General features: G+C 35.8%; 1 protein-coding gene across 6 annotated transcripts in view; it reads right to left on the reverse strand.

The window, feature by feature from the left end:
• The window catches only part of TRMT11 (tRNA methyltransferase 11 homolog), a 117,122-nt gene that overhangs the window by 78,571 nt on the left and 17,455 nt on the right, over positions 1-21,096 (reverse strand). For 5 of the 6 annotated variants that reach the window (XR_009354655.1, XR_009354654.1, XM_059177633.1 and 2 more), the window contains exons 8-12: positions 14,297-14,377; positions 11,254-11,418; positions 9,330-9,402; positions 9,081-9,212; positions 426-546 (exon numbers count right to left, since the gene is read on the reverse strand). Coding sequence is in view for 4 of the 6 variants with exons in the window: in XM_059177633.1 (XP_059033616.1) it covers positions 426-546; positions 9,081-9,212; positions 9,330-9,402; positions 11,254-11,418; positions 14,297-14,377 (572 nt within the window). In the remaining 2 variants the exon portion in view is untranslated. The remainder of the gene's footprint in view (positions 1-425; positions 547-9,080; positions 9,213-9,329; positions 9,403-11,253; positions 11,419-14,296; positions 14,378-21,096) is intronic. The other variant, XM_059177634.1, reaches the window with a different exon arrangement.

Raw genomic sequence — 21,096 nt, forward strand, 5'->3', positions numbered from 1 at the left:
GGGGCAAGAACATGTGTTGGGCCCTAACAGCAGCAAATTACTTTTTCCATTATATAAAGTGAAATTTTCTCTTCAGAATAGTCTGTAATCAAGTAGGACTTGCCTTTGGAGAAAAATGGGTAACTAGTAGATTGCTAATTAGACAACGGTTGTTTAATTGTGTTGTTTGTTTATTTGTTTGTCTTAAACTGCATTAGTGGCAAAGATGAGAAGTTAAATTTCCATTCTGCTATTCAACTTTTATAACCAACTCTTACCCTCTAAATTCCACCAAATACCACAAACCTCCTGAACTTCTACCTCTTCCTGAATTTGGTAACTTTTTAAAGATCAAGGACTAACATTTTCAAACTCCATTACAAGAAAACTAAAAGAAATATATGGATTCTTCCAGAATTTAGCCAAAAAATACTAGGATAATTTACCTCAAATTCCTTCACCTTTTCCATTGTTATCAAGCGCCTTGATGTGTGGCTGGAAAGCTTCTGCTCACAGTTGCTAATAAGCCTCAGGCAAGGGTGCCAGGGTACCATCTCTTCAGTGTATCTGAAGAAAGAACAGCTGACCTTTAGGCTCACATGCACATACCACACAGAATCATCACAGAATTGTCCAATGTAATATGGACTTCCCCCACTACATGCTGTTCCATTTTATTTCACACAGGCTAACTGTCCAGATAATGCATAAACAATCTATATTTTTAAAAAGCAAAGTATTTGAATATTACCACATCCAAAAAAAGGAGTAAAGGTACAGGTAAATTCTTTTACCTGTAGACTAAGAATGCAAGTATGTTTTATGAAAAAATACCAAGTATTTAAACCACAAAAATACAAGACAATAACTCCATCCTAAAGCATCTCACAAGAGCACATTAGACAGAAATATATTCTACAACAACCCCTTGACATTCATGAGGGACTGATTCATGTGGAAATTTTTATAAATTCCCAAAGAATAATGTCCACTCAGCATATACTTTCCCCATAATATGAAGTGTCCCTGCAAAATTTCAATGGCATCTTAAGACCTCTATTACTTTGTAAATACAGGACTAAAGTTATTTATAAGATTATTCAAATAATCTACCAATAAAATAAATACTTCATGGTCACCTTAACCACAATCATGAGCAGTGGTGACTGCTGCTATCCAGCACACATACTACGTGAATGGAGAGGAGGACACCTGGAAAGCAGGACAGTCAGGCTGCAGTAGCTCAGCATCTGACATCTGCTAGGTTGTTGGCATCAATCTTGCCAAAAGACACAGGTGACAGATGAGGGGGAAATAGCTATGGAGCAGCATGCTGAAGAACAGCAGCGGAGGGGGCTCACCAGGTATAGGTGCCATTAAGAACACCACAGACTGCCCTTTTTAATTTCTCCTTTGCAAATGTTGATACCTTCCTAGATTGTCTCCACAAACATTTATCACATGGGAAATTTTAAAACTCTGGTCCAAACTGGGAAAGGTGCCAAACAGCACTTCCTGTAAAGGACTACTACCATTTCAGCTAGCCTGTTCCAATACGTCAACATGGTCTTCACTACCACTCTTTTACTGAGTTCTCTAGCCCCTCTGACCTTCAATGAAGTCTCCCTCATTACCTCAACCACATGCTCAAAACCTTCAACACCCACTTACCAAGCAACATTCATAATGCACTTCACTGTTTTATCAGTGGAAAGAATTCTCTTGAAGTCATCCTCTGCATCCTTTCTTAGGGCTTTCCAGTACTTAAAGACCATTTCAGTTTTCACCTGATCTAACAATTCTCTAATATTCACTATACAGTCAGGAAAGTTGTATTCTCGTAACATTAGCTAACATCAAATCTGGAATCTTTACACAAAGCATTTATGATATGAAGGAATACATTCTACACCATGGTTAACAGAAAGAAGATATAGCCTTGACTTTAAGCTAGAAAAAGCATGGTTTGTAGATTTCTGAAACAGTATTGTTTAAACTTAGTTATGTATCCTTTTTTTAAAGGGAAAAAATTCTTATTTCCTGACAGAGTGGACTTAAAGATTTGTACTAAAAGGTAACATAAAGATATATAAGTGAGATGTAAAGTCCATATGCTTATATAACTATAAAACCAAGACAAATTCACAAATCAAATCTGAAAGTACAAACCCAATGCAACTATACTTGATACTGATGACCCAAATGATGCTAAGCTGCTGAAACCGAGTCACCAGGCATTTGGCTTAAGAGCAGAAAAACATTTCTGTATTTTAATTACCTTTGCAGCTTGATCTTTTGAGGTTAAGCATGAAAGAACCATCATTTGGGTCATCATTATCATTAACAAGCTAGTTTTTAACCATTACCCTATTATACTAGAACCAATCAATTTAGCAGTATACCATACTCCCAAAACAACACGCTAAGAACTTAAAAGTATCAATTAACAATATATGTCCTAATATATTTCATACCAGCATACTGCAATGAATTTTTTACAAACTGTTAAATAGAAGCCATAAATCTGTTCCACGCCTGGGTCATTATGACAGTACAGTATGCTATTTTCACTTCGGTTTTATTACTATAGCCCTACAATCCAAACATCTATTTAAAACCTAAATCAGGAAACAACAGGAAAGTCCACAGAGATAGATAAGTGGCTGCCAGGGGCAGAAGTGGTGGTGACTGCTTATGTATATGGGGTTTCTTTAGGGGTGACAAAAATGTTCCAGAATTAGAAAGTGGTAATGGTTGCACAACTTTCATGGCTATACTAAAAACCATGGAGTTTTAAACTTAAAAAGGTGACCTTCATGATATACAAATTATATTACATTATTTTTTAAAAAGCAAAACTAACTATGTGCATAGGCCTCTAGCTTTACCATGAATCAATTTTGATACTCATTTTCCTATGATTCTTCATGCCTCAAGCTACTTCCAAATAACACTAGAATTTCACCTCCCATTTGAGAAAAGATTTTGCACTGATTAGAGCACTCACTGAAAACAGGTCAAGGGATCACTTTTTCTTGTTTCCTTGCTAAAAGAAAAAATGAGCACCAGGTATTATATGCAACTAATGAATCACTGAACACTACATCAAAAACTAATGATGTACTATATGGTGGCTAACTGAACATAACACCACCCAAAAACCATATTCCCTTCACTGCTCTGAGCCACTCCAAAATTCATTTTACTAAAGTTTATCCCCTATGTAAATCAAACCATCACAGCACTCCTTAAACTTACACAGTGAGGTATGTTAATTATTTCTCAATAAAATTGGGGGGAAAATACCCCCCCACACATCCTGCGCTGGGGCATACTTTATTAAGCTTCTTTACTTTGTCAATGTTTTTAACACAAGCAGTAGCAATGGGATTTCTATTAAAGAACATCTTTCACAAAGAAATGCAGTTTCTAATCACCTCAAGAGAGTAATCTGTGTCTAATGTCAATCAGAAAAGAACACTACATGGATACTTAAAGCCTGAGCAGACAAGTGCACAAAGTAGTTTAGTAATTCCTGTAATATCAAACACACAGCAGTTGAATTTATGCCACCCAAATGAATAGCACACAGATCTTCAGGGTGACTTGCAAATAGCTGAAAATGTGGATAATAAACCGATAAATACCAGCAGTTTACAGCAATTTTATGTGGTCAGTCCCTAGGAGTGATAAGAACAAACAATTATGAGAGCACAGATTAAAGATTAATTCTGCTGAGGAGGGTTGGAAAAGTATCATAGAGGTGGCTACAATTAAGCCAGGCCTTGAAAGATGACCAGAATTTTATCAGCTGAGAAAAGAAGAAATGGTTTATCAAAGATAGGGACAGAATAAATAAAGGTGAAAAGATACAAAGTATACAAATTATCTTGATGCTGGTAAAAAACATGTACTACACTAAAGTGGAGAAAATCTATATTTGAAGAAACACAGCAAGTTTGTTGAGTAGCAATTTCTTCACTGCAATTTAAATTGCCAAAAAGAGGGACGCCTGGGTGGCTCAGTTGGTTAAGCAGCTGCCTTCGGCTCAGGTCATGATCCCAGCGTCCTGGGATCGAGTCCCACATCGGGCTCCTTGCTCCGCAGGGAGCCTGCTTCTCCCTCTGATTCTGCCTGCCACTCTGCCTGTGCTCGCTCTTGCTCTCTCTCTCTCTGACAAACAAATAAATAAAATCTTAAAAAAAAATAAATAAATAAATAAATAAATAAATAAATAAATTGCCAAAAAGAAAATCCTTTTTCAATGATCAGCTCCAATGATTCTTCACAAATAACTTAAGCTTTTAGGTAGTACTTTAATTGTATTATGTCTTATAATTTTCAAAATGCCCTGGGTTTAAAGAATAATACCTGAACTTGATTATAATACGTAATTCTTATTTATTTTTAAGATTTTATTTATTTGAGAGAGAGGGAGGGAAGGAAGGAAGGGGAGAGAGCAAGAGCACAAGCACATCGTTGGGGATTGGGCAGGGCAGAGGGAGAGGGAATAACAGAAGTTCCCTGTTGAGCAGGGAGCCCAATGCAGGGCTCAATCCAGGGACTCTGGGATAATGACCTGAGCCAAAGGCAAACACTTAACTGAGCCAACCAGGAGCCCCTGTAATTCTTATTGTTAAACTTGAATCACATAACAGAATTTGGTTGAATACATGAATTCAGTATTAGGACTAAAAGCCTATATTCACTACACTAAAAGTAAAAAAAGTTTTAAAATTGAACTGTGCTAATATATAATTTTAAAATAAAATCTTTATTCTTAGTTCAATAAAAAGCCATATTTTTAATACAATATAATCAAACTAATTCTAAATTGTTTAATTCGGAAGCAAGAAAATTATTCCAAACTTCTGCAGATGATTTTGGTCTTAAATTCCTAATAATTTTGTGCTATTTTAAAAGAACAAAGATTTTATATGGCATACAATACAGAAGTAAAAATAATTCATTTCCTGACAAACACACGACAAACTAAGCTCATTAATAAGTTAACAGTAGTAGGGGCGCCTGGGTGGCTCAGTGGTTAAGCCGCTGCCTTCGGCTTGGGTCATGATCCCAGAGTCCTGGGATGGAGCCCTGCATCGGGCTCTCTGCTCCGCAGGCAGCCTGCGTCCTCCTCTCTCTCTCTGCCTGCCTCTCTGCCTACTTGTGATCTCTGTCTGTCAAATAAATAAATAAATAAAATCTTTAAATAAAAAAAAATAATAAGTTAACAGTAGTAATAATAATTCATTAGTAAGATCACTTTAGGTTAAAGGGAAGGAGATTATCTTCCTAATCAGCCTGAGGTGACCTCTGACAATGGTTTGCTACTCCCTTGACCCAGAAAACCCCCAAAATCATGCAAATCAAGAGGTTCAAATCTTCGTGTTCACTTTAAGAACACACATGAAACTATCCAGGCCATCAGGGGTATGCAGATCTGAAAAGCCACCGACTATCTGAAGGATGTCACACTGCAGAAGCCATGTGCCATTCTGTCGCTACAATGGCAGAGGTGGTTAAGTGTGCCCAGGTCAAACAGCTGGTGGCCCCAAAGAATGCTAAATTTTTACTGCACATGCTTACAAATGCAGACAATAATGCCGAATTTATGGATTTGGATGTAGACTTTCTGGTTATTAAGCGCCTCCAGGTGAACAGCCCCCAAGATGTGACGACATACAACTTACAGCGCTCGTGCTTGGATTAACCCGTATGTGAGCTCTCCTGCCTCAGTAAGATGATCCTTACTGAAAGAGTAGACTGTTTCTAAACCAGAAGAGGAGGTTGCACAGAAGATAAAGATATCCCAGAGGAAACTGGAGAAACAAACTTATTACTAGGAGTATATTCTGCATAAAATACATGGAAATAAAGTTATTTTTTAAAAAGGAAGAAGGATAAACAGAAGTCTAGTAATGAACATCAAAGGATGTGGACATAACTTTCTTCAAGGATGAAGTTAAGGAAGTAAAGAACATAGTCTTCCCATGTGTGCATCAGCCACATACCTGAACAAAGTCTTTCCCTTGATAAACAGCTAAGGTAAAAAAAAGTGATAAAAATATGTATCCGTTTTCCACTCTTAAAATATTCCTCTGATAATATGCATGTGGAAATTTTCCCTTGTTGCAAATTATTAAAATCAAGAAGTCATAAAAAAATATCCAGTGTCCATTTTGTAAGATCTTTAGAAATATTAAAAATACTTTAAAGTACCTCCAATTTAATTTTGTATAAAGAGAAAGGAAAAGACAAAAGAACTACAAAAGATATTCTAAAGTACATTCAACTCCAATTATAACTGAATAATAAAGTACAAAATAGTGGACAGTCAGAAATGCCAAAAAATAAGAAGTATACCAAAACTATGGGGACATTTCAAAATGACAGAGGAACCACCTCAAAGTGATTCCCACTGATCAAATCTGAGATAATCTAAGCAACAAAATAGGGATAGTAATGAATTATAACCCAATGAATAACATAAGCACCCATGATTCCATAGCAAAATAAATTAATAAATTTGTAAACAAATGGGGGATGAAGGGAAAACTCTTCCTTATAGTTAGATGCCAACTTATAAATGCAGAAGGAATGATGGAACGGAAAAGTCATCATTGTAGTGGTTGTCAACAATGGAGTTGTCACTGTGAAGAGGGATTTGATGAAGAACAAGATCTTGATATAATCTTGGGATATCTCCCCCATGAAATACTAATCAGAGGAGAAAATGATGGCTCACAGTGGAGAACCCTGAGAGAACAAAATAATCAGATGATCAAATCAAAGATCTCTAGTAGGGATTAACTCCATATGCCCCCCAATGCAACGTACAAAAACACAGTATAATTTGTGTGGTGTTCCTACCAAGGGCACTACCTGAATCTGGTCAAAAAAGAAACATCAATTCTCCCTCTGCCCCACCCTGCCATGTCTCTTTCTCTCTAAAAAAAAAAAAACACCACCACCAGTTGGACCCTCGTTGAGGGCCAACCTTTAATATAAGCCATATACTCTACAAAACTGTCAAGGATACAAAAGATAAGAAAAAATGGGGACATATTCTAGACTGGAAAAGAATGACTTGATGGCTTAACAAAGCCCATTTTCTCAGATGGACTGCAACTCGTAAAATTTGAATAGGGTCCATAAAATGGACCAGTGTTATCAATGCTGATTTCCAAACTTGGAGGGCTGACTGTGGTTTCACAAGAATGTCCTTGTTTCTGAGAAATACAATGAAGTATGTAGGGGTCATAGGACATCATTATCTGCAACTTCACAAATCACTCCAAAAAAGAAGAATGATAATGAATATGTGACTAGTATAATGGGTGAGGAAAGAAGAATTAATAGGTGTACATTAGTAGTTGGAAAAGTCTGGATGAGGAGAGTTTTTTGTGTTACATTTGAAACTTTTATGTAAGTCTGAGATTATCTCAAAATAAAATTTTTAAAAATTTAGTCCTGAAACTTAAATTAAAATGGGAAGCTTTTCTCTCGATAATAAATAAATAAATCTTAATTTAAAAAAAAAAAAAGTGGGGGGCCAATGGGTGGCTCAGTTAGTTGAGTGTCTGACTCTTGGTTTCAGCTCAGTGATCCTGGGGTCATGGGACCCAGCCCTGCATCCTGCTCCAAGCTCAGCGGGGAGTCTGCTTGGGATTCTCTCCCTTCCTCCCCTTACCCCCTCCCTGACTCTGCATGCAGGCTTTCTCTCCCAGATAAATAAATCTTTTAAAAAACTGCTGCTAGAATTCAGCTTATCTAAGGCAGGAACCATTCTGTATAGAAACAAACAAAAGTGATTTTCTCCAAAAATACTAGTAAAACTCCATCTATTGCTTCCCATACCAAGCACATGAGATCTGGTAGACTGTTGAATTAAGCAAACATAGCCACAGGAATAAGGAAACCAATTAGCTTAGCTAGCTATTAACTATAGACTAGTCAATTCACTCCTTGGAATTTTCCTTATTTCTAAATTGAAAAGACTACATGAGATTATGACTGGAAGCAAAACAGAAGGCCAGCATTAAGGGGTCTGGACATGAACGTGTACAGTGTACAGTCTTATCAGCTGATAACTAAAAATGTGACTAAAGTCAGTCCACAGTAACCTCCAATACAACATTTTTAAAACAAAAAACAGCACAGCTTCCAACTGCTGAGGACCATCTGCCATATTGAAAAGACAGACAAGTTAACACTGTTCTAAAATGCTTTCTGTACAATTACGTATAGTAAACATAAGAACTAAAATAATTTTTTCAAAAGATTACTATGGCAGATTAGAGAAACAGCCAAATTTTGAGCTTGATATTAAATTATCTTTCAAATTTAAAGATTCTGTCTTATTCAAGACATCATTTGCTCCATTGTTGATGTACACAGCTCTGTTTATAATTAATAGTTACTGAATAATAAAACCCAAACCAATCATGTGGAACATAATCAAAGCTTTAAATATAAGCACAGCTTTTATTTCAGTGTTAGCTTTTAAAAAAGATTTACTGCATTTAAGGCCATCATAATAGCCAATATATATTAAAGCTAGCTTGTGGCAGATGAATCCCTCAAATAAGTTGTTAAAAATTACCTATGTTTGTGGCCTAACAAAACAGTTACCAGCAGCTATGATATATCAGACCCTGAGCTAATGACGGTACACAACTAGGTTTGGCAAACTTTCCCTCTAAAGGACCAGACAGTAAATATTTTAGCCTTAGTGGGCCACATATATTTCTGTCACATGTTCTTTGCTTTTTTTTCTTTTTTAACTACTCTTTAAAAATGTAAAAACCCATTTTAGTTCAACCCATCTTAATTCAAATGCCTTATAAAAACAGGTGAGGACCATATCTGGCCAACAGGCTATAGTCTGCCAACTCCTGACGTAAAATGAAAAGGTCAAAGCAATTCAATCAGTAAGAGGAAGGGGACTGTTTTATACACATATGTAGGTAAACAAAGACGATTATAAACATTAAACACAAAGATATTTACTCTAAATCCAATTAAAAATAGGGGGAAAATGTTATATAAATACCATAACAAAAGTGAAATTAAAAATAAAATTATTTAGCATTACATACTCTGGTGTATACACTGGTAACCAATAGACTAGTCTTCCACCTAATACGAGGGTCTCAGCTGCGAAGTTTAACAAGTCAAAAAACATATCACTCAGATGATAACTCAAGGAAACAGGAACATGGCTTTCTGGGCTAGAAAAAGAAAACAATTTCAAAATCCATGAAAGACCTTAAGACTGTTAAACTTAGCTAATTAAAAACAGTAACATGCTTCTTCTCAAAATAGTATCATATTAAACTTTTACTTACCATTTTTCCATCCCCTTTGGTATTTCCTTCTGAGAACCTGTTTTTCTCGTAGATTCTCTGATACCATAGGGAGCTAGACAGAAAACACAAATAACATGGATAGTCAAAAGTCACCTAATCACCAGTTAGGCATAGATGGATATCATGGGCCTCCAGATGGGACACTCAGAGAGAAACACATCACCACCTATGAAATATTCCAAGCAAGAACACGTAACACAAGAACATTATATTTAAAACACTGGAAGGGACAGCAGGCCACTGTCTTCTTCAAAAATGTCAATGTCTTATAAAAAGAGAAAGGCTGTGACAGTGTGACAACTAAAAGAGGCCTAAAAGAGATATTACCAAATGCAATACCTGATACCAGGTTGGATACTATCCCAGACAGAAAAGCAAAGAAATAAATAAAGGGATATTACTGGGTGACAACAAAAGTAGGTGACAAAATAAAATTCAATAATTGCACTGACTTATTGAAACTGATAACTATACTCTGGCTACCTAAGAGACTATTCCTACTCTTGGGAAATACACAGTGAGGTATGGGGTAAAAGCCTACAGTGCAGCCAACTCACTTTCAACGGATTAAAAAAAGTTACATACTGGGGCACCTGGGTGGCTCAGTGGGTTAAAGCCTCTGCTTTCGGCTTGGGTCATGATCCCAGGGTCCTGGGATCGAGCCCCGCATAGGGCTCTTTGCTCAGCAGGGAGCCTGCTTCCTCCTCTCTCTCTGTCTGCCTCTCTGCCTACTTGTGATCTCTGTCTGTCAAATAAATAAATAAATCTTTAAAAAAAAAAAGTTACATACTTTATATAAATACACAAACAGAATGAGAACAAACAATAAGTTAGATTCTAAGTAAAAAGTTACCCAATTTTTATAAAGCAGATTCATACTAACAGTGTAATGCCTTGGTAATTTTTCTCTTGTTAGATCTAGGAGCACCTAAGTTACCAAAGAATTGAAGGGAGCGGAGACAGAAGAGTAGAGATACCCTTGCTACTATTTACAGATTTATTTATTGCAAAATATGGTAGAAAAAGGCCAGTCTATTCTTAGATAGTATGTCTGCAAAGCCCAGAACTCATGAGGCACAGGAAAACAAGTTCTTATTCACATTCCTGAAGCACAGTGGGTTCACAAGCCTAGTGGCTCACAAAATTCCAAATTTCTTGTAACTCTAGAAGAGAAGTCAGTCAAAACATGTGCTACAAAAACAAAACAAAACAAAACACCAAAGCTTACACATGGAGAATCACGTTTTATCTAAAACTCTTTTCTTTGGGGGGGGAAAAAAACCTCTTTTCCTTTGGGGCATCTGGGTAGCACAGCTGGCTGAGCATCTGACTCCTGGTTTCGGCTCAGGTCATGATCTCATGGTTGTGGGACTGAGCCCCACACTGGGCTCCATGTTCAGTGAGTAATCTGTCTGAAGATTCTCTCCCTCTGCCCCTCCCCCAACTCAAGGGGGGGGTAAGGCACATGATCTCTCTCTCTCTCTCAAATAAACAAATCTTTAAAAAAAAAAAATCAAAAAATAAAACTCTCTTCTTTGACACCTAACACTCTAATTGCAAATGACATTTTGGCTCCAGTTGATATACAAATAATCAATTACAATCAAAATTTTAAAATAAATATATGCTCCAAAAAAATAAACTGAAGTGAAAAAAGGAAAGACAAGTCAATACATATTATTTAAAAAACCAAAATAGTAAACGCTTAACTACTTAGTTAAATTGGTATACTGCCTTATATTCACAGTTTTTTCCTTCTCACTATATGAAGAAGACAGGGGCGGCAGGAGGAGAATACTAGTACAAGCTGATATTTTCTATGTGTTGATACATTTTCTACTTCAAATGTAAATGACTTTAGGAAACTAATCCTACTCCTACTTTTTTATAAAAATAAACTTACGATCAGTGATGATTGCATCAAAATATGTGCCCTTCCTCCAGGAAGGTTTAGACGCATCTGAAACCAGGACATCGAGGTAATACTTCTCTAAACCATACTGACGAAGATTTGCCCTAATGTTTTCATCTGGTCCTCTCCACTTTTGGTTTTTCCTACTAGCCTTTCCTAAAGGGAAAGAAAAAAGAATACAGAAACTACAAATCAAATAGAGCATTCTTATTTCTTATCGTTTAGCTAAAATAATGTTTAACTCATCTAAAGCTACCTTTACTCAAATAAAACTTGCTTTCACTTAAAATCCTAACTTTATTTACATAAAGTTATTTTTATTTCAACTTACTACAAAAATGTATTTTGGCCAGTAAAATGTACTGTCTAACTGATCTTTTTCTATCACCTTTCAAGTAAAACTGCCTTAAACACTTATTAAATACTTACTGAATTGAAAGCATATACAAGTAAGATACAAAGCTCTATTGAGCATGGCCCCTTATAAACGAAACAGAAATGAAGAGAGCTAACTTGGGAAATGAAGGAATGCTATGACCATGGAGCTCTTGCAGAGACATTACAGATGAAAAGTTAAAGTGGAGGTTGAAGAAAGAAATTCAAAAGTTCTAGTATTAGGAGACACAAGTGGATGATGATACCGTGGATTGATTAAGATCGGAGAAACCAGCGTAGCTGGGTGGTTCAGTTGGTTAAGCATCCAACTCTTTTTTTTTTTTTTTTTTTTTTTTGACAGAGAGATACAGAGAGAATACAAGCAGAAAGAGCAGCAAGCAGAATCAGAGAGAGAGGCAGGTTCTCCATTGAGCTGGGAGCCTGATGTGGGGCTTGATTCCAGGACCCTAGAATCCTGACCTAAGCAAAAGGCAGCCATGTAACCAACTGAGTCACCCAGGTGCCTCTAGGATCCAACTCTTGATTTCAGCTCAGGTCATGATCTCAGGGACATGAAACTGAGCCCACCACTGGTCTCCATGCTTGGCATGGAGCCTGCTTAAGATTCTCCCTCTCCCTCTCCCCTTGCCCCATCTGCCTCCTCTCAAAAAAAAAAATTAAAAAAAGAGGAAAAATAAGCTTAGGGGAAAAAAATGAGATTTGAGATGTACTGATCATGCTTGTCAGCTACCCACAGAACATTCAGAAAGAACTATTCAGTGGGTAGTTGGAAGCCAGAATAAATACACTGAGGAGATTATCAGTATATGCACTTAACTTAAAACCTTAAGAATGAATGACATTTTTTATTAACCTAGGTGGCAGTTATGTGTTTGTTCTATAATTATTCTATTTTTATACACCCTCTGTATCTTGATCTACTTTACAATAAAAACAAAACTTAAAAAATCAAAAGGAGAAGAATGGCATGACTCTGCATAGTATATGTTGTGAGAGGAAAAGTGGTCAAAGAGAGAAGCCCAGAGAAAGCAACATGTTAACACAGGTCAAAGAAATCCACAGGGCCTTAAGAAGACAGAGGTGGAACAACCAAAGAAGTAGAAGTACCACCCAATGAGGCCACGGTCCAGGAAACCAAGGGAGGCTTTATGAAGGTCAACACTGCCAAATGCTAAGATCTGTAGCCCTAGTGAGAGTTTTCAGCAGGCGTGAAAGCTAGAAAACAATGGACAGAAGACTGAGAAATGAAAAAGAGGAGACGGCAAGTAAATACTAGTTTTCAAGATGCACTTTGGCAAAAGGAAGAGGAAAACAAAGTGGCCATTAGAGGGCCCCGACAGGACTGATAGGAAAGGTTTTATATTTTTAAAATGGGAAACTTTGAGAATATTTGAGAGTACAGAAAGAAATTACAAGCACATGAAACAGAGTGCATATTTAAGAACATCCTGGGTAAGCTCTGAAAAAATTCTACCTCAATGAGAATTCTGCTCAAGTAGACTGAAAGGTTATAATGTAACTTTTATAAATAAGAATTCTAATAAATTATATAGGACAATCTCCTTAAAGCAAACATGACTTCTACTAAAAGCAAACTGGAATAATTCTTCTTAGCACTTTGTCTGCCCTAACATATCGCCAAGAATATCTTTTCTGGTAAGCCCATTTAGGTGAACTTGATAAAATATAACCAGTTCTCCTTATGATAAATATTACTAAATTCCTTAGAGTCAAGGTAGGAAAAAAGAGGGTCATCAAGCACAATATGTCAAATTGTTTCAGAAAAGAGAAAAAGAAAAAAAAAGGAGTATAATAAATTCTCACCAATACAGTAACTTGAGAAAAACTGGACAGTAAAAAGAAAAAGGGTGTTTAAAAGGCTGATTCTAGTTACAATAATGGAATACCACCATAAACAGAATTTCAAAATCATCAATGAAACTTGACATTTTTATTACTATTCAGGTATATGAGAACTTTCTTCAGTATAATTCAGTTCCAACCAACCATGTATCATTAGCAAAGCATCTAGATTTTAAAATAGTTTCCAAAACTGCCTCAAAAGCAAGCAAATGTTTGTCTTGAGTTAACCTGAATCCAATGCAGAATCTTCTAAGTTACTGTCATGTCAACCACTTCAAAGATATTTTGGTTGGTTATGGAATTAAAACCAATAGAGTACTCAAGGACTAGCAATTAATCCAGTATTCATGCAAGAGTATGATTATGAATAAAAAACGGTGATAATCTTTAAATAGAAACTGTATGTGTTTATTAACATGGACATGCTAATTAGAAGATGGCTAGTCTCTCTCCTACCTCCTTCCCAAGCCTAAAGTTCACAACCTTAGAGTTTTCCAACTTTTTAAAAATCTCTTACTAAGACAGTGAGGAGAGCTTTTTCTTTTTCATCTTTGTTATCCCCCACAAGATTGCTTTGCACATACTGAATCACTTCATAAAAAGCAGATATCCAACAAAATCTTATCATTTGTAAGAATAAGTAAAACTACATTATACCACAACTCTGTATCTTAACATGAGATAGATGCATAATGCCATATAAACCCATTTAATTACTTTGAAAGCACATCTGATACAAAAACAAAGCCTGTAACAGTCCAGAACCTCTACTCACCTAAGCCATGAACTGTATTGTAGTCTATGTCTGTCCCATATACATAAGCACCAAAATGAGCAGATGCTATCAGAAGGCCACCTGAAAATCACACAGTTATAGTCTGTTAACCAGAAAGTCCCAGACTCTTATCTCTTATTTAGTCTGATCCAGAGTCTTAAAAAATAGCTGTAGGCAGAGTACCGGAGAATAACACTGGTCCTGACCATATTTTATAAGCCTCAGAATTAAACACTAAATTGTGCTCACTATACTGGTCACAAAGTAAGGAATTAATGTATGTACTGTCATCATTACTTTGAACATACTGCTTAGGGAAAATTTTTTTTTAATTAAAATAATGTATATTTTAGGGGCACATGGGTGGCTCAGTTGGTTAAGCGACTGCCTTCGGCTCAGCTCATGATCCCAGGGTCCTGGGATCAAGTTCCACATTGGGAACCCTGCTCAGCAGGGAGTATGCTTCTCCCTCTGTCTGTCCTTCCCCTCTTCAAATAAATAAATAAAATCTTTTAAAAAATAGTTTAGGGGCGCCTGGGTGGCTCAGTGGGTTAAGCCTCTGCCTTCGGCTCAGGTCATGATCTCAGCATCCTGGGATCGAGCCCCGCTTTGGGCTGTCTGCTCAGCAGGGAGCCTGCTTCCCCCTCTCTCTCTCTCTCTGCCTGCCTCTCTGCCTACTTGTGATCTCTCTGTCTGTCAAATAAATAAATAAAATTTTTTTTAAAGTTAAAAAAATAAATAAAATAATGTACATTTAGACATTTCCATCTGATTTTGAGAGGTCTATACAAAGCATCTTGCTCCTTACTTACAAACAAGAATATAAAACTGCTATATAAAAGAGTTAGCAATAAATAAATTCTGACAACTAGGCTCAATTCCCATGGAAGCCTGAGTTTCAAATAACCTAAGGGGGTATAATTAATATTTAAGATGTTAATCCCCATAAAAATTAAAATATTAGTACAATAAACAGTTATTCCTGTAACCAGTGAAGCAATTACCTCATTTTAAACTGTAAATATGAATTTCTGAATAACTATCATCAAGCATACACAAAAATAACAACAAAAATAACAATACAATGACTTCTCTTTTTACTTAGTGCTGTGATCAAAGTAAAAACAAAAGTTCCAATACAATCTGACTGGACTAAGTAACTTGGTAGCTGTGCCTAGCTCACATACAAAGAAAAATCCTAATAAAGATTTGAAAATTAATGAAACATTTTAAAATAAAAGGTAATATTTTTAAATTGTTTAAGGGGGAAAAATCAGTTATTTTAATAACCGTGCTCTCCATTGAATTTTACTTTTTTTCATCATCCAAATTAAAAATTCCTAATAGCTATACCGCACCGTAGAAAGGTCTGTCAAATGGACATCAGAAATATATTCCTAAACTATGCACAGACTCAGACAGGGAAAATAATTATGTATTTTCCCTTATATCCTTTCCAAAGGTAATTTCTATAATTAAGATGGGTAGTGCCTCCAGAGGGTCAAGATCTGTAAATTAATGGTGTTCCTTCCATAGCCATTTAAAACACAGTCCGGGAACAGGCACTTCAATAAATAGACTTTGCTTGTAAAAAATACTGTATCTACTACTACGAGACCCCAAGAAGAAGAGAATGGAGAACTAAAAAAAGTACAGCAGTAACCAAAACCTAAGTTCCTTCATACTAAATATAAGGAGTATTTGTGCGAGAGGGAAGCTAAGTAAGACCTCATTAGTCTTGTTCTATAAATGGAACCATCCATATTTAGGAAAGATACTGTATTGTGAAGAACTGGAATACTCACAAAATCACTTCACCCGAATTACGAGGAATTACTACAATTCTGCCAATTAAGGCAGATACTCACCTAGAAGAACTAGTTGTCAAGGGGAACAGAAAAGCTTTCCTGTGCTTCCTTAAACAGAACCTTATCCATTTGGTTAGAGTGAGTTTTGAGAAGACCCAATTTAGAGTACACTGCTGAAAGGAGATGAATAATGTGTTAGACTACATCTGTTAGTTAACTTTGTGCTCTTTAAGCTTTCAAAGTTTTAAATAAAGTTATTATAAATTAGCTTCTCTAAACTGGTCACTGGGTAATCGCTGTTAATCATCTCATCGTTTTCTCAATTAAATTGAAGCACTTTTTACATTTAGTTATACCTTAGTTGGAGTTTCCCTGAACCTTCTGGTGGAAGAAGGGGTGATAAAGGAGGGGTGAAGTGATGAGGGGGAGGTAATGTGACTCACCCAATTTCTTATGCTACCAAGTATACAAATACCAAAAACTCAGTCTTCTAATTTCTCCTTACTTAAATAGTAACCACTTTAAGGTTAGGGCAATACCTTATTGGCAAAAGGACATAATAAGTGAAATTTATTTATAATACAGAAACTATTTTACAATTTTCATATTAGAGATTTAAGTGAAAAGCCTTACAAAAATGCTGAATTGAGAGACTGGCCTTTAGTTTTGCTGAAAGGAAAGTAGAAAAGAAGGAAAAATGGAATACTACTGTATCTACTTTATCCTTTTTCAAAATGAACTCAGGTAAGTTACACTAGCAGCCTGAGCAAAAGGATATTGCTAGAAAATAGAAATTTTACCAGATAAACTATGAAACTCAAGAAAAGGAGACTATAAAGAATTGTGGACAAAAATGGGAATGACCCAGAGACTAATCCACAGACCTACAGAGATCAATTACCTCTCTCCTAATTGTCCCTTTTACTCTCCCATAGTTTCCTCCCAGGACCAGGGCCGTCAGTTTCTCAACACCTGTCATATGCATCTATCATTCTGCAATGATAAAATTCAAAAGGAGTTGTACTCCACTCCTTACACTATGGCTCATTTGAAGGTAGAAGCAGCCAAGGAGTGCACAATGGTCTCCTGGGTATACTCTCAATTAGTAAAATAGCTGAATCACTTGAGAGAGGGGAAGGAGAAAAGAAGTATCTAAGGACCTCTGTCATAAAATCATAGCACAGCTACCTACAGCAACTGGCTGTGTGTCTACCTGTACCAGCTATTTTCATTATAACCAATGAATTAGATGTTTACAATTTTAACCCTCAATTTCCTTGCCTGCTGTCACAATTTGCCAACAGTTGCAAATTATGAATACCTTGGAAATCAGTCAAAGAAGGGACTGATGTTCATGGCCAAAATGTTCATCATGATCATTCAATACTGGCTATATCTAACATCTTTTACCAGAAAGGCATCTAAGTTCCTAACAAAATAATAATTTAAAAATAATAATGATAACCATTATAGTCTACTGAAAGCCTACCATGTGTCAGGCAACTTCTTAAGAATTTCATATACATGTATTACCTCACTTAATCCTCACAATATATTAATATTACCATTTTATTAATGATGGAACTGAGGCCCAGACAAGTTGAGAACATTGCCCTAAGTGATATAATAACTAATAGATTAAGGATTTAAAACTCATTCTATTTGCTCTTTTCTCTATACCATTTTCTCTCCTTTGGGGTCAGCACCAATTAAAACAAATATACACTTAGCATTCCAGTTAGATAAAAGTAAAATCTGTTATTAAATTAAGTAAAGCTGCACACTCAATTAGTAAGAGTTGTATACCATTCACAACTCTTGTATATCACAGGTGGGCCTGTACCATTATAGGTATTCCACATATCATGCTCATCAATCCTTGCTCATATTAGAGCAACAGGACTTCCTAACTACCAAAAGCTAGCCCAATGAGAAGTATCTTCTCCCGAGGAAAAAAATGGAGATACGCAACTTTAAAAAAAAAAAAATTATTAAAATGAGGGGCCCCTGGGTGGCTCACTGGGTTAAAACCTCTGCCTTCGGCTCAGGTCATGATCGCAGGGTCCTCTGGGATCTCTGCTCAGCAGGGAGCCTGCTTCCTCCTCTCTCTCTGCCTACTTCTGATCTCTGTCTGTCAAGTAAATAAATAAAATCTTTTAAAAAAAATTTTATTAAAATGAAAAGCAACATACTCACTAAAATGGAAAGGAAAGTATGTTTCTACAACTTATAATGTCATTCTAGACAACAACATCACACTGTCTCAAGAAAAAGGAAAGGCATTTAGGCAGGAAAAGATTATATCTCTCCTTTTGGTTTCCCAGAAGCTTTCTACTCTATCCTATAACCTTGAGAAAATCACAGGTTATGAGAAGTCAGTGGATAAAACATTTGGGAAACGAATATATTTCAATTTTGTGCCTTTAAAATGGAAAAGGATTGGATCCACTTGACTTTGTTTTTAAATATTAGAAAAGGAAACAAGGAAAAAATACTATCAAAAATATTTGTGAAAAACTATGGCCATGGAGGAGGGAACAGGGTTAGTATTTCCCCAATCCTTCAGAAGGTACTACCCATCAGTGAGACAAAAAGCCCAAGAAAAAGGACAAACTATACTTAAGAATTGTGTCTATTCACAATTACATCACCAATTTCAAAACAAAAGCACCAAAAACTAGATTCTAAAGCTATGCTTAAATTACAAACACAAATTTTAAAAAATATATTTTAGCAGCATCTTTGCAAAGATCTTCCTCTTTGTAATTTTCAATTCAATGTCCTATGTAAACAGTGACAGACCAAGATGTACTACCCATTCTAAGGAGCTGCTCTAAAGCAAATTAGGGGCAGGTCTCCTTGCCCCTTACTCACATTGAAGGTAATCAATATTTTGATTGCTGTGGCAGAAATTAGCATTTCATAATATACCCAACCTCATAGACATCAAGGGAAATAAATTTTACCTATACTAGGAGCTCTATTTTTAGACTTTATAGTATTATCTACATGTATGCATACATATTAAGCATTATGTACATGTATGTATGTCAAAGAATTCTCACTTCCCAGAAAAAAGTTTTTAAAGTCCAAGAACAAATTAAAGATTAATAAAAGGTTTAGCATTTGGAAAAAAAAAAGAAATTTATAGATCCATTCCTCACAGCATATAAGAAAAACTCCAAATAGATCAGAGAACTAAAGAAACTAAACTAAAACTATAAATTACTACAAAAAGAAACATAGCTAGATACCTCTATAACATAAATGTAGGAAAAACTTTTGCATGGTAAAAGGCAACTGTTTGCAAAGTCAAAAATAAATGGCAAACTGGGAAAAAATATTTGGTTGTGTGTATACACACATAAACGCATGCATGCAATACCCATATAGTATACATCTTTACATACATATAAAAAAAACAGGAAAAAAGAGGGAGGGCTAATTCCCTAACATACAAAGTACTTTCAAAAATAAAGAAATGTCGGGCGCCTGGGTGGCTCAGTGGTTAAGCCGCTGCCTTCGGCTCAGGTCATGATCTCAGGGTCCTGGGATCGAGTCCCGCATCGGGCTCTCTGCTCAGCAGGGAGCCTGCTTCCTCCTCTCTCTCTCTCTGCCTGCCTCTCTGCCTGCTTGTGATTTCTCTCTGTCAAATAAATAAATAAAATCTTTAAAATAAAAAAATAAAAAAAAATAAAGAAATGTCTACATAAAAATGGGCAAAAGACATGAAAAATATTTCCAAAAAAATTATCAAAATGGCCCTTAATAAAAGGTTGCAACAACATGGATGGAACTAGAGGGTATTACACTAAGTGAAATAAGTCAATCAGAGAAAGATAATTATCATATGATCTCACCAATATGCAGAATTTAAGACACAAGGCAGAGAATCATAGGGGAAGAGAGAAAAAAGTAAAACAAGACAAAACAGTGAGGGAAACAAGCCATAAGAGGCTCTTATTAATCACAGGAAACAAACTGAGGATTGCTGCATGCATAGTGGGTAGAGGGATGGGGAAACTGGGTGATGGACATTGGGGAGGATGTTATTGTAACAAGCACTGGGTATTATATAAGACTCATGAATTACAGACCTGTACCCCTGAAACAAATAATACATTATATGTTAAATATATATATAAAAGGTTATTAGACTTCACTCATAATAAGAGAAATATAAAATAACACTAAACTGAGATAATGTTTTCATCCAACAGACTGGCAACATTTCAAGACCTTGACAATAAACTCTGCTGGTGAAACAAGGTTTAAAATATACATACGTTCTTCATCCAGCAATTCTACTTTTAAGAATTTACCCTAGAGCCATATCTCCAACATTATGCAAGTATATATACAAAAGATTATTCATTGCAGGCATTATTTATAACTCTAAAATACTGGACACTACTCATGTCCAAGTATATATAGGAGACTGCTCGAATAAATTACAGTATATACACCCATGGAGTACAAGTATAAAAAAGAATGAAGACAATTCCTATGAACTAACAGAAAGTGATTTTCAGGAAAAACTGTTAAGTGAGAAAAGCAATGTAGTGTAAGAAAGAAGTAAAAATAAAATGTACATATATCTGCCTATCATTACAAAAAAAAAAACCCCACAAATAAGAAGAATCAACTAAAAAAGAAAAGAAGTTGGGTATCGTCAAGGGATGAGGGAGGAGAATGAAGAGATACAGAAAGAAGTGATACTTGTATGAGTATATCTCTTACATAGTTGACTTTTGAAAGTAAACTGATTTTCTGCATATTTAAAAATAAATCAACAAGGCTGGAAGGAAGTAAAAAATTCTAAAACTGAGGGCAAACTGAAAAAAAAAGAACTCCAAACTGATTCTGAAATGAAGGGGAAAAGAAGAAAGCACAATATTTGATTTTACTGCCCTTTAGGTGTGGTAAAGAACAGAATACACAGCCTAAAAACACATATCCTTTTAAAAGGGCTTTAGTATTTTTTTGCTTTTC

This window comes from Mustela lutreola, chromosome 6, assembly GCF_030435805.1.
Source record: "Mustela lutreola isolate mMusLut2 chromosome 6, mMusLut2.pri, whole genome shotgun sequence".
NCBI lineage: Eukaryota > Metazoa > Chordata > Mammalia > Carnivora > Mustelidae > Mustela > Mustela lutreola.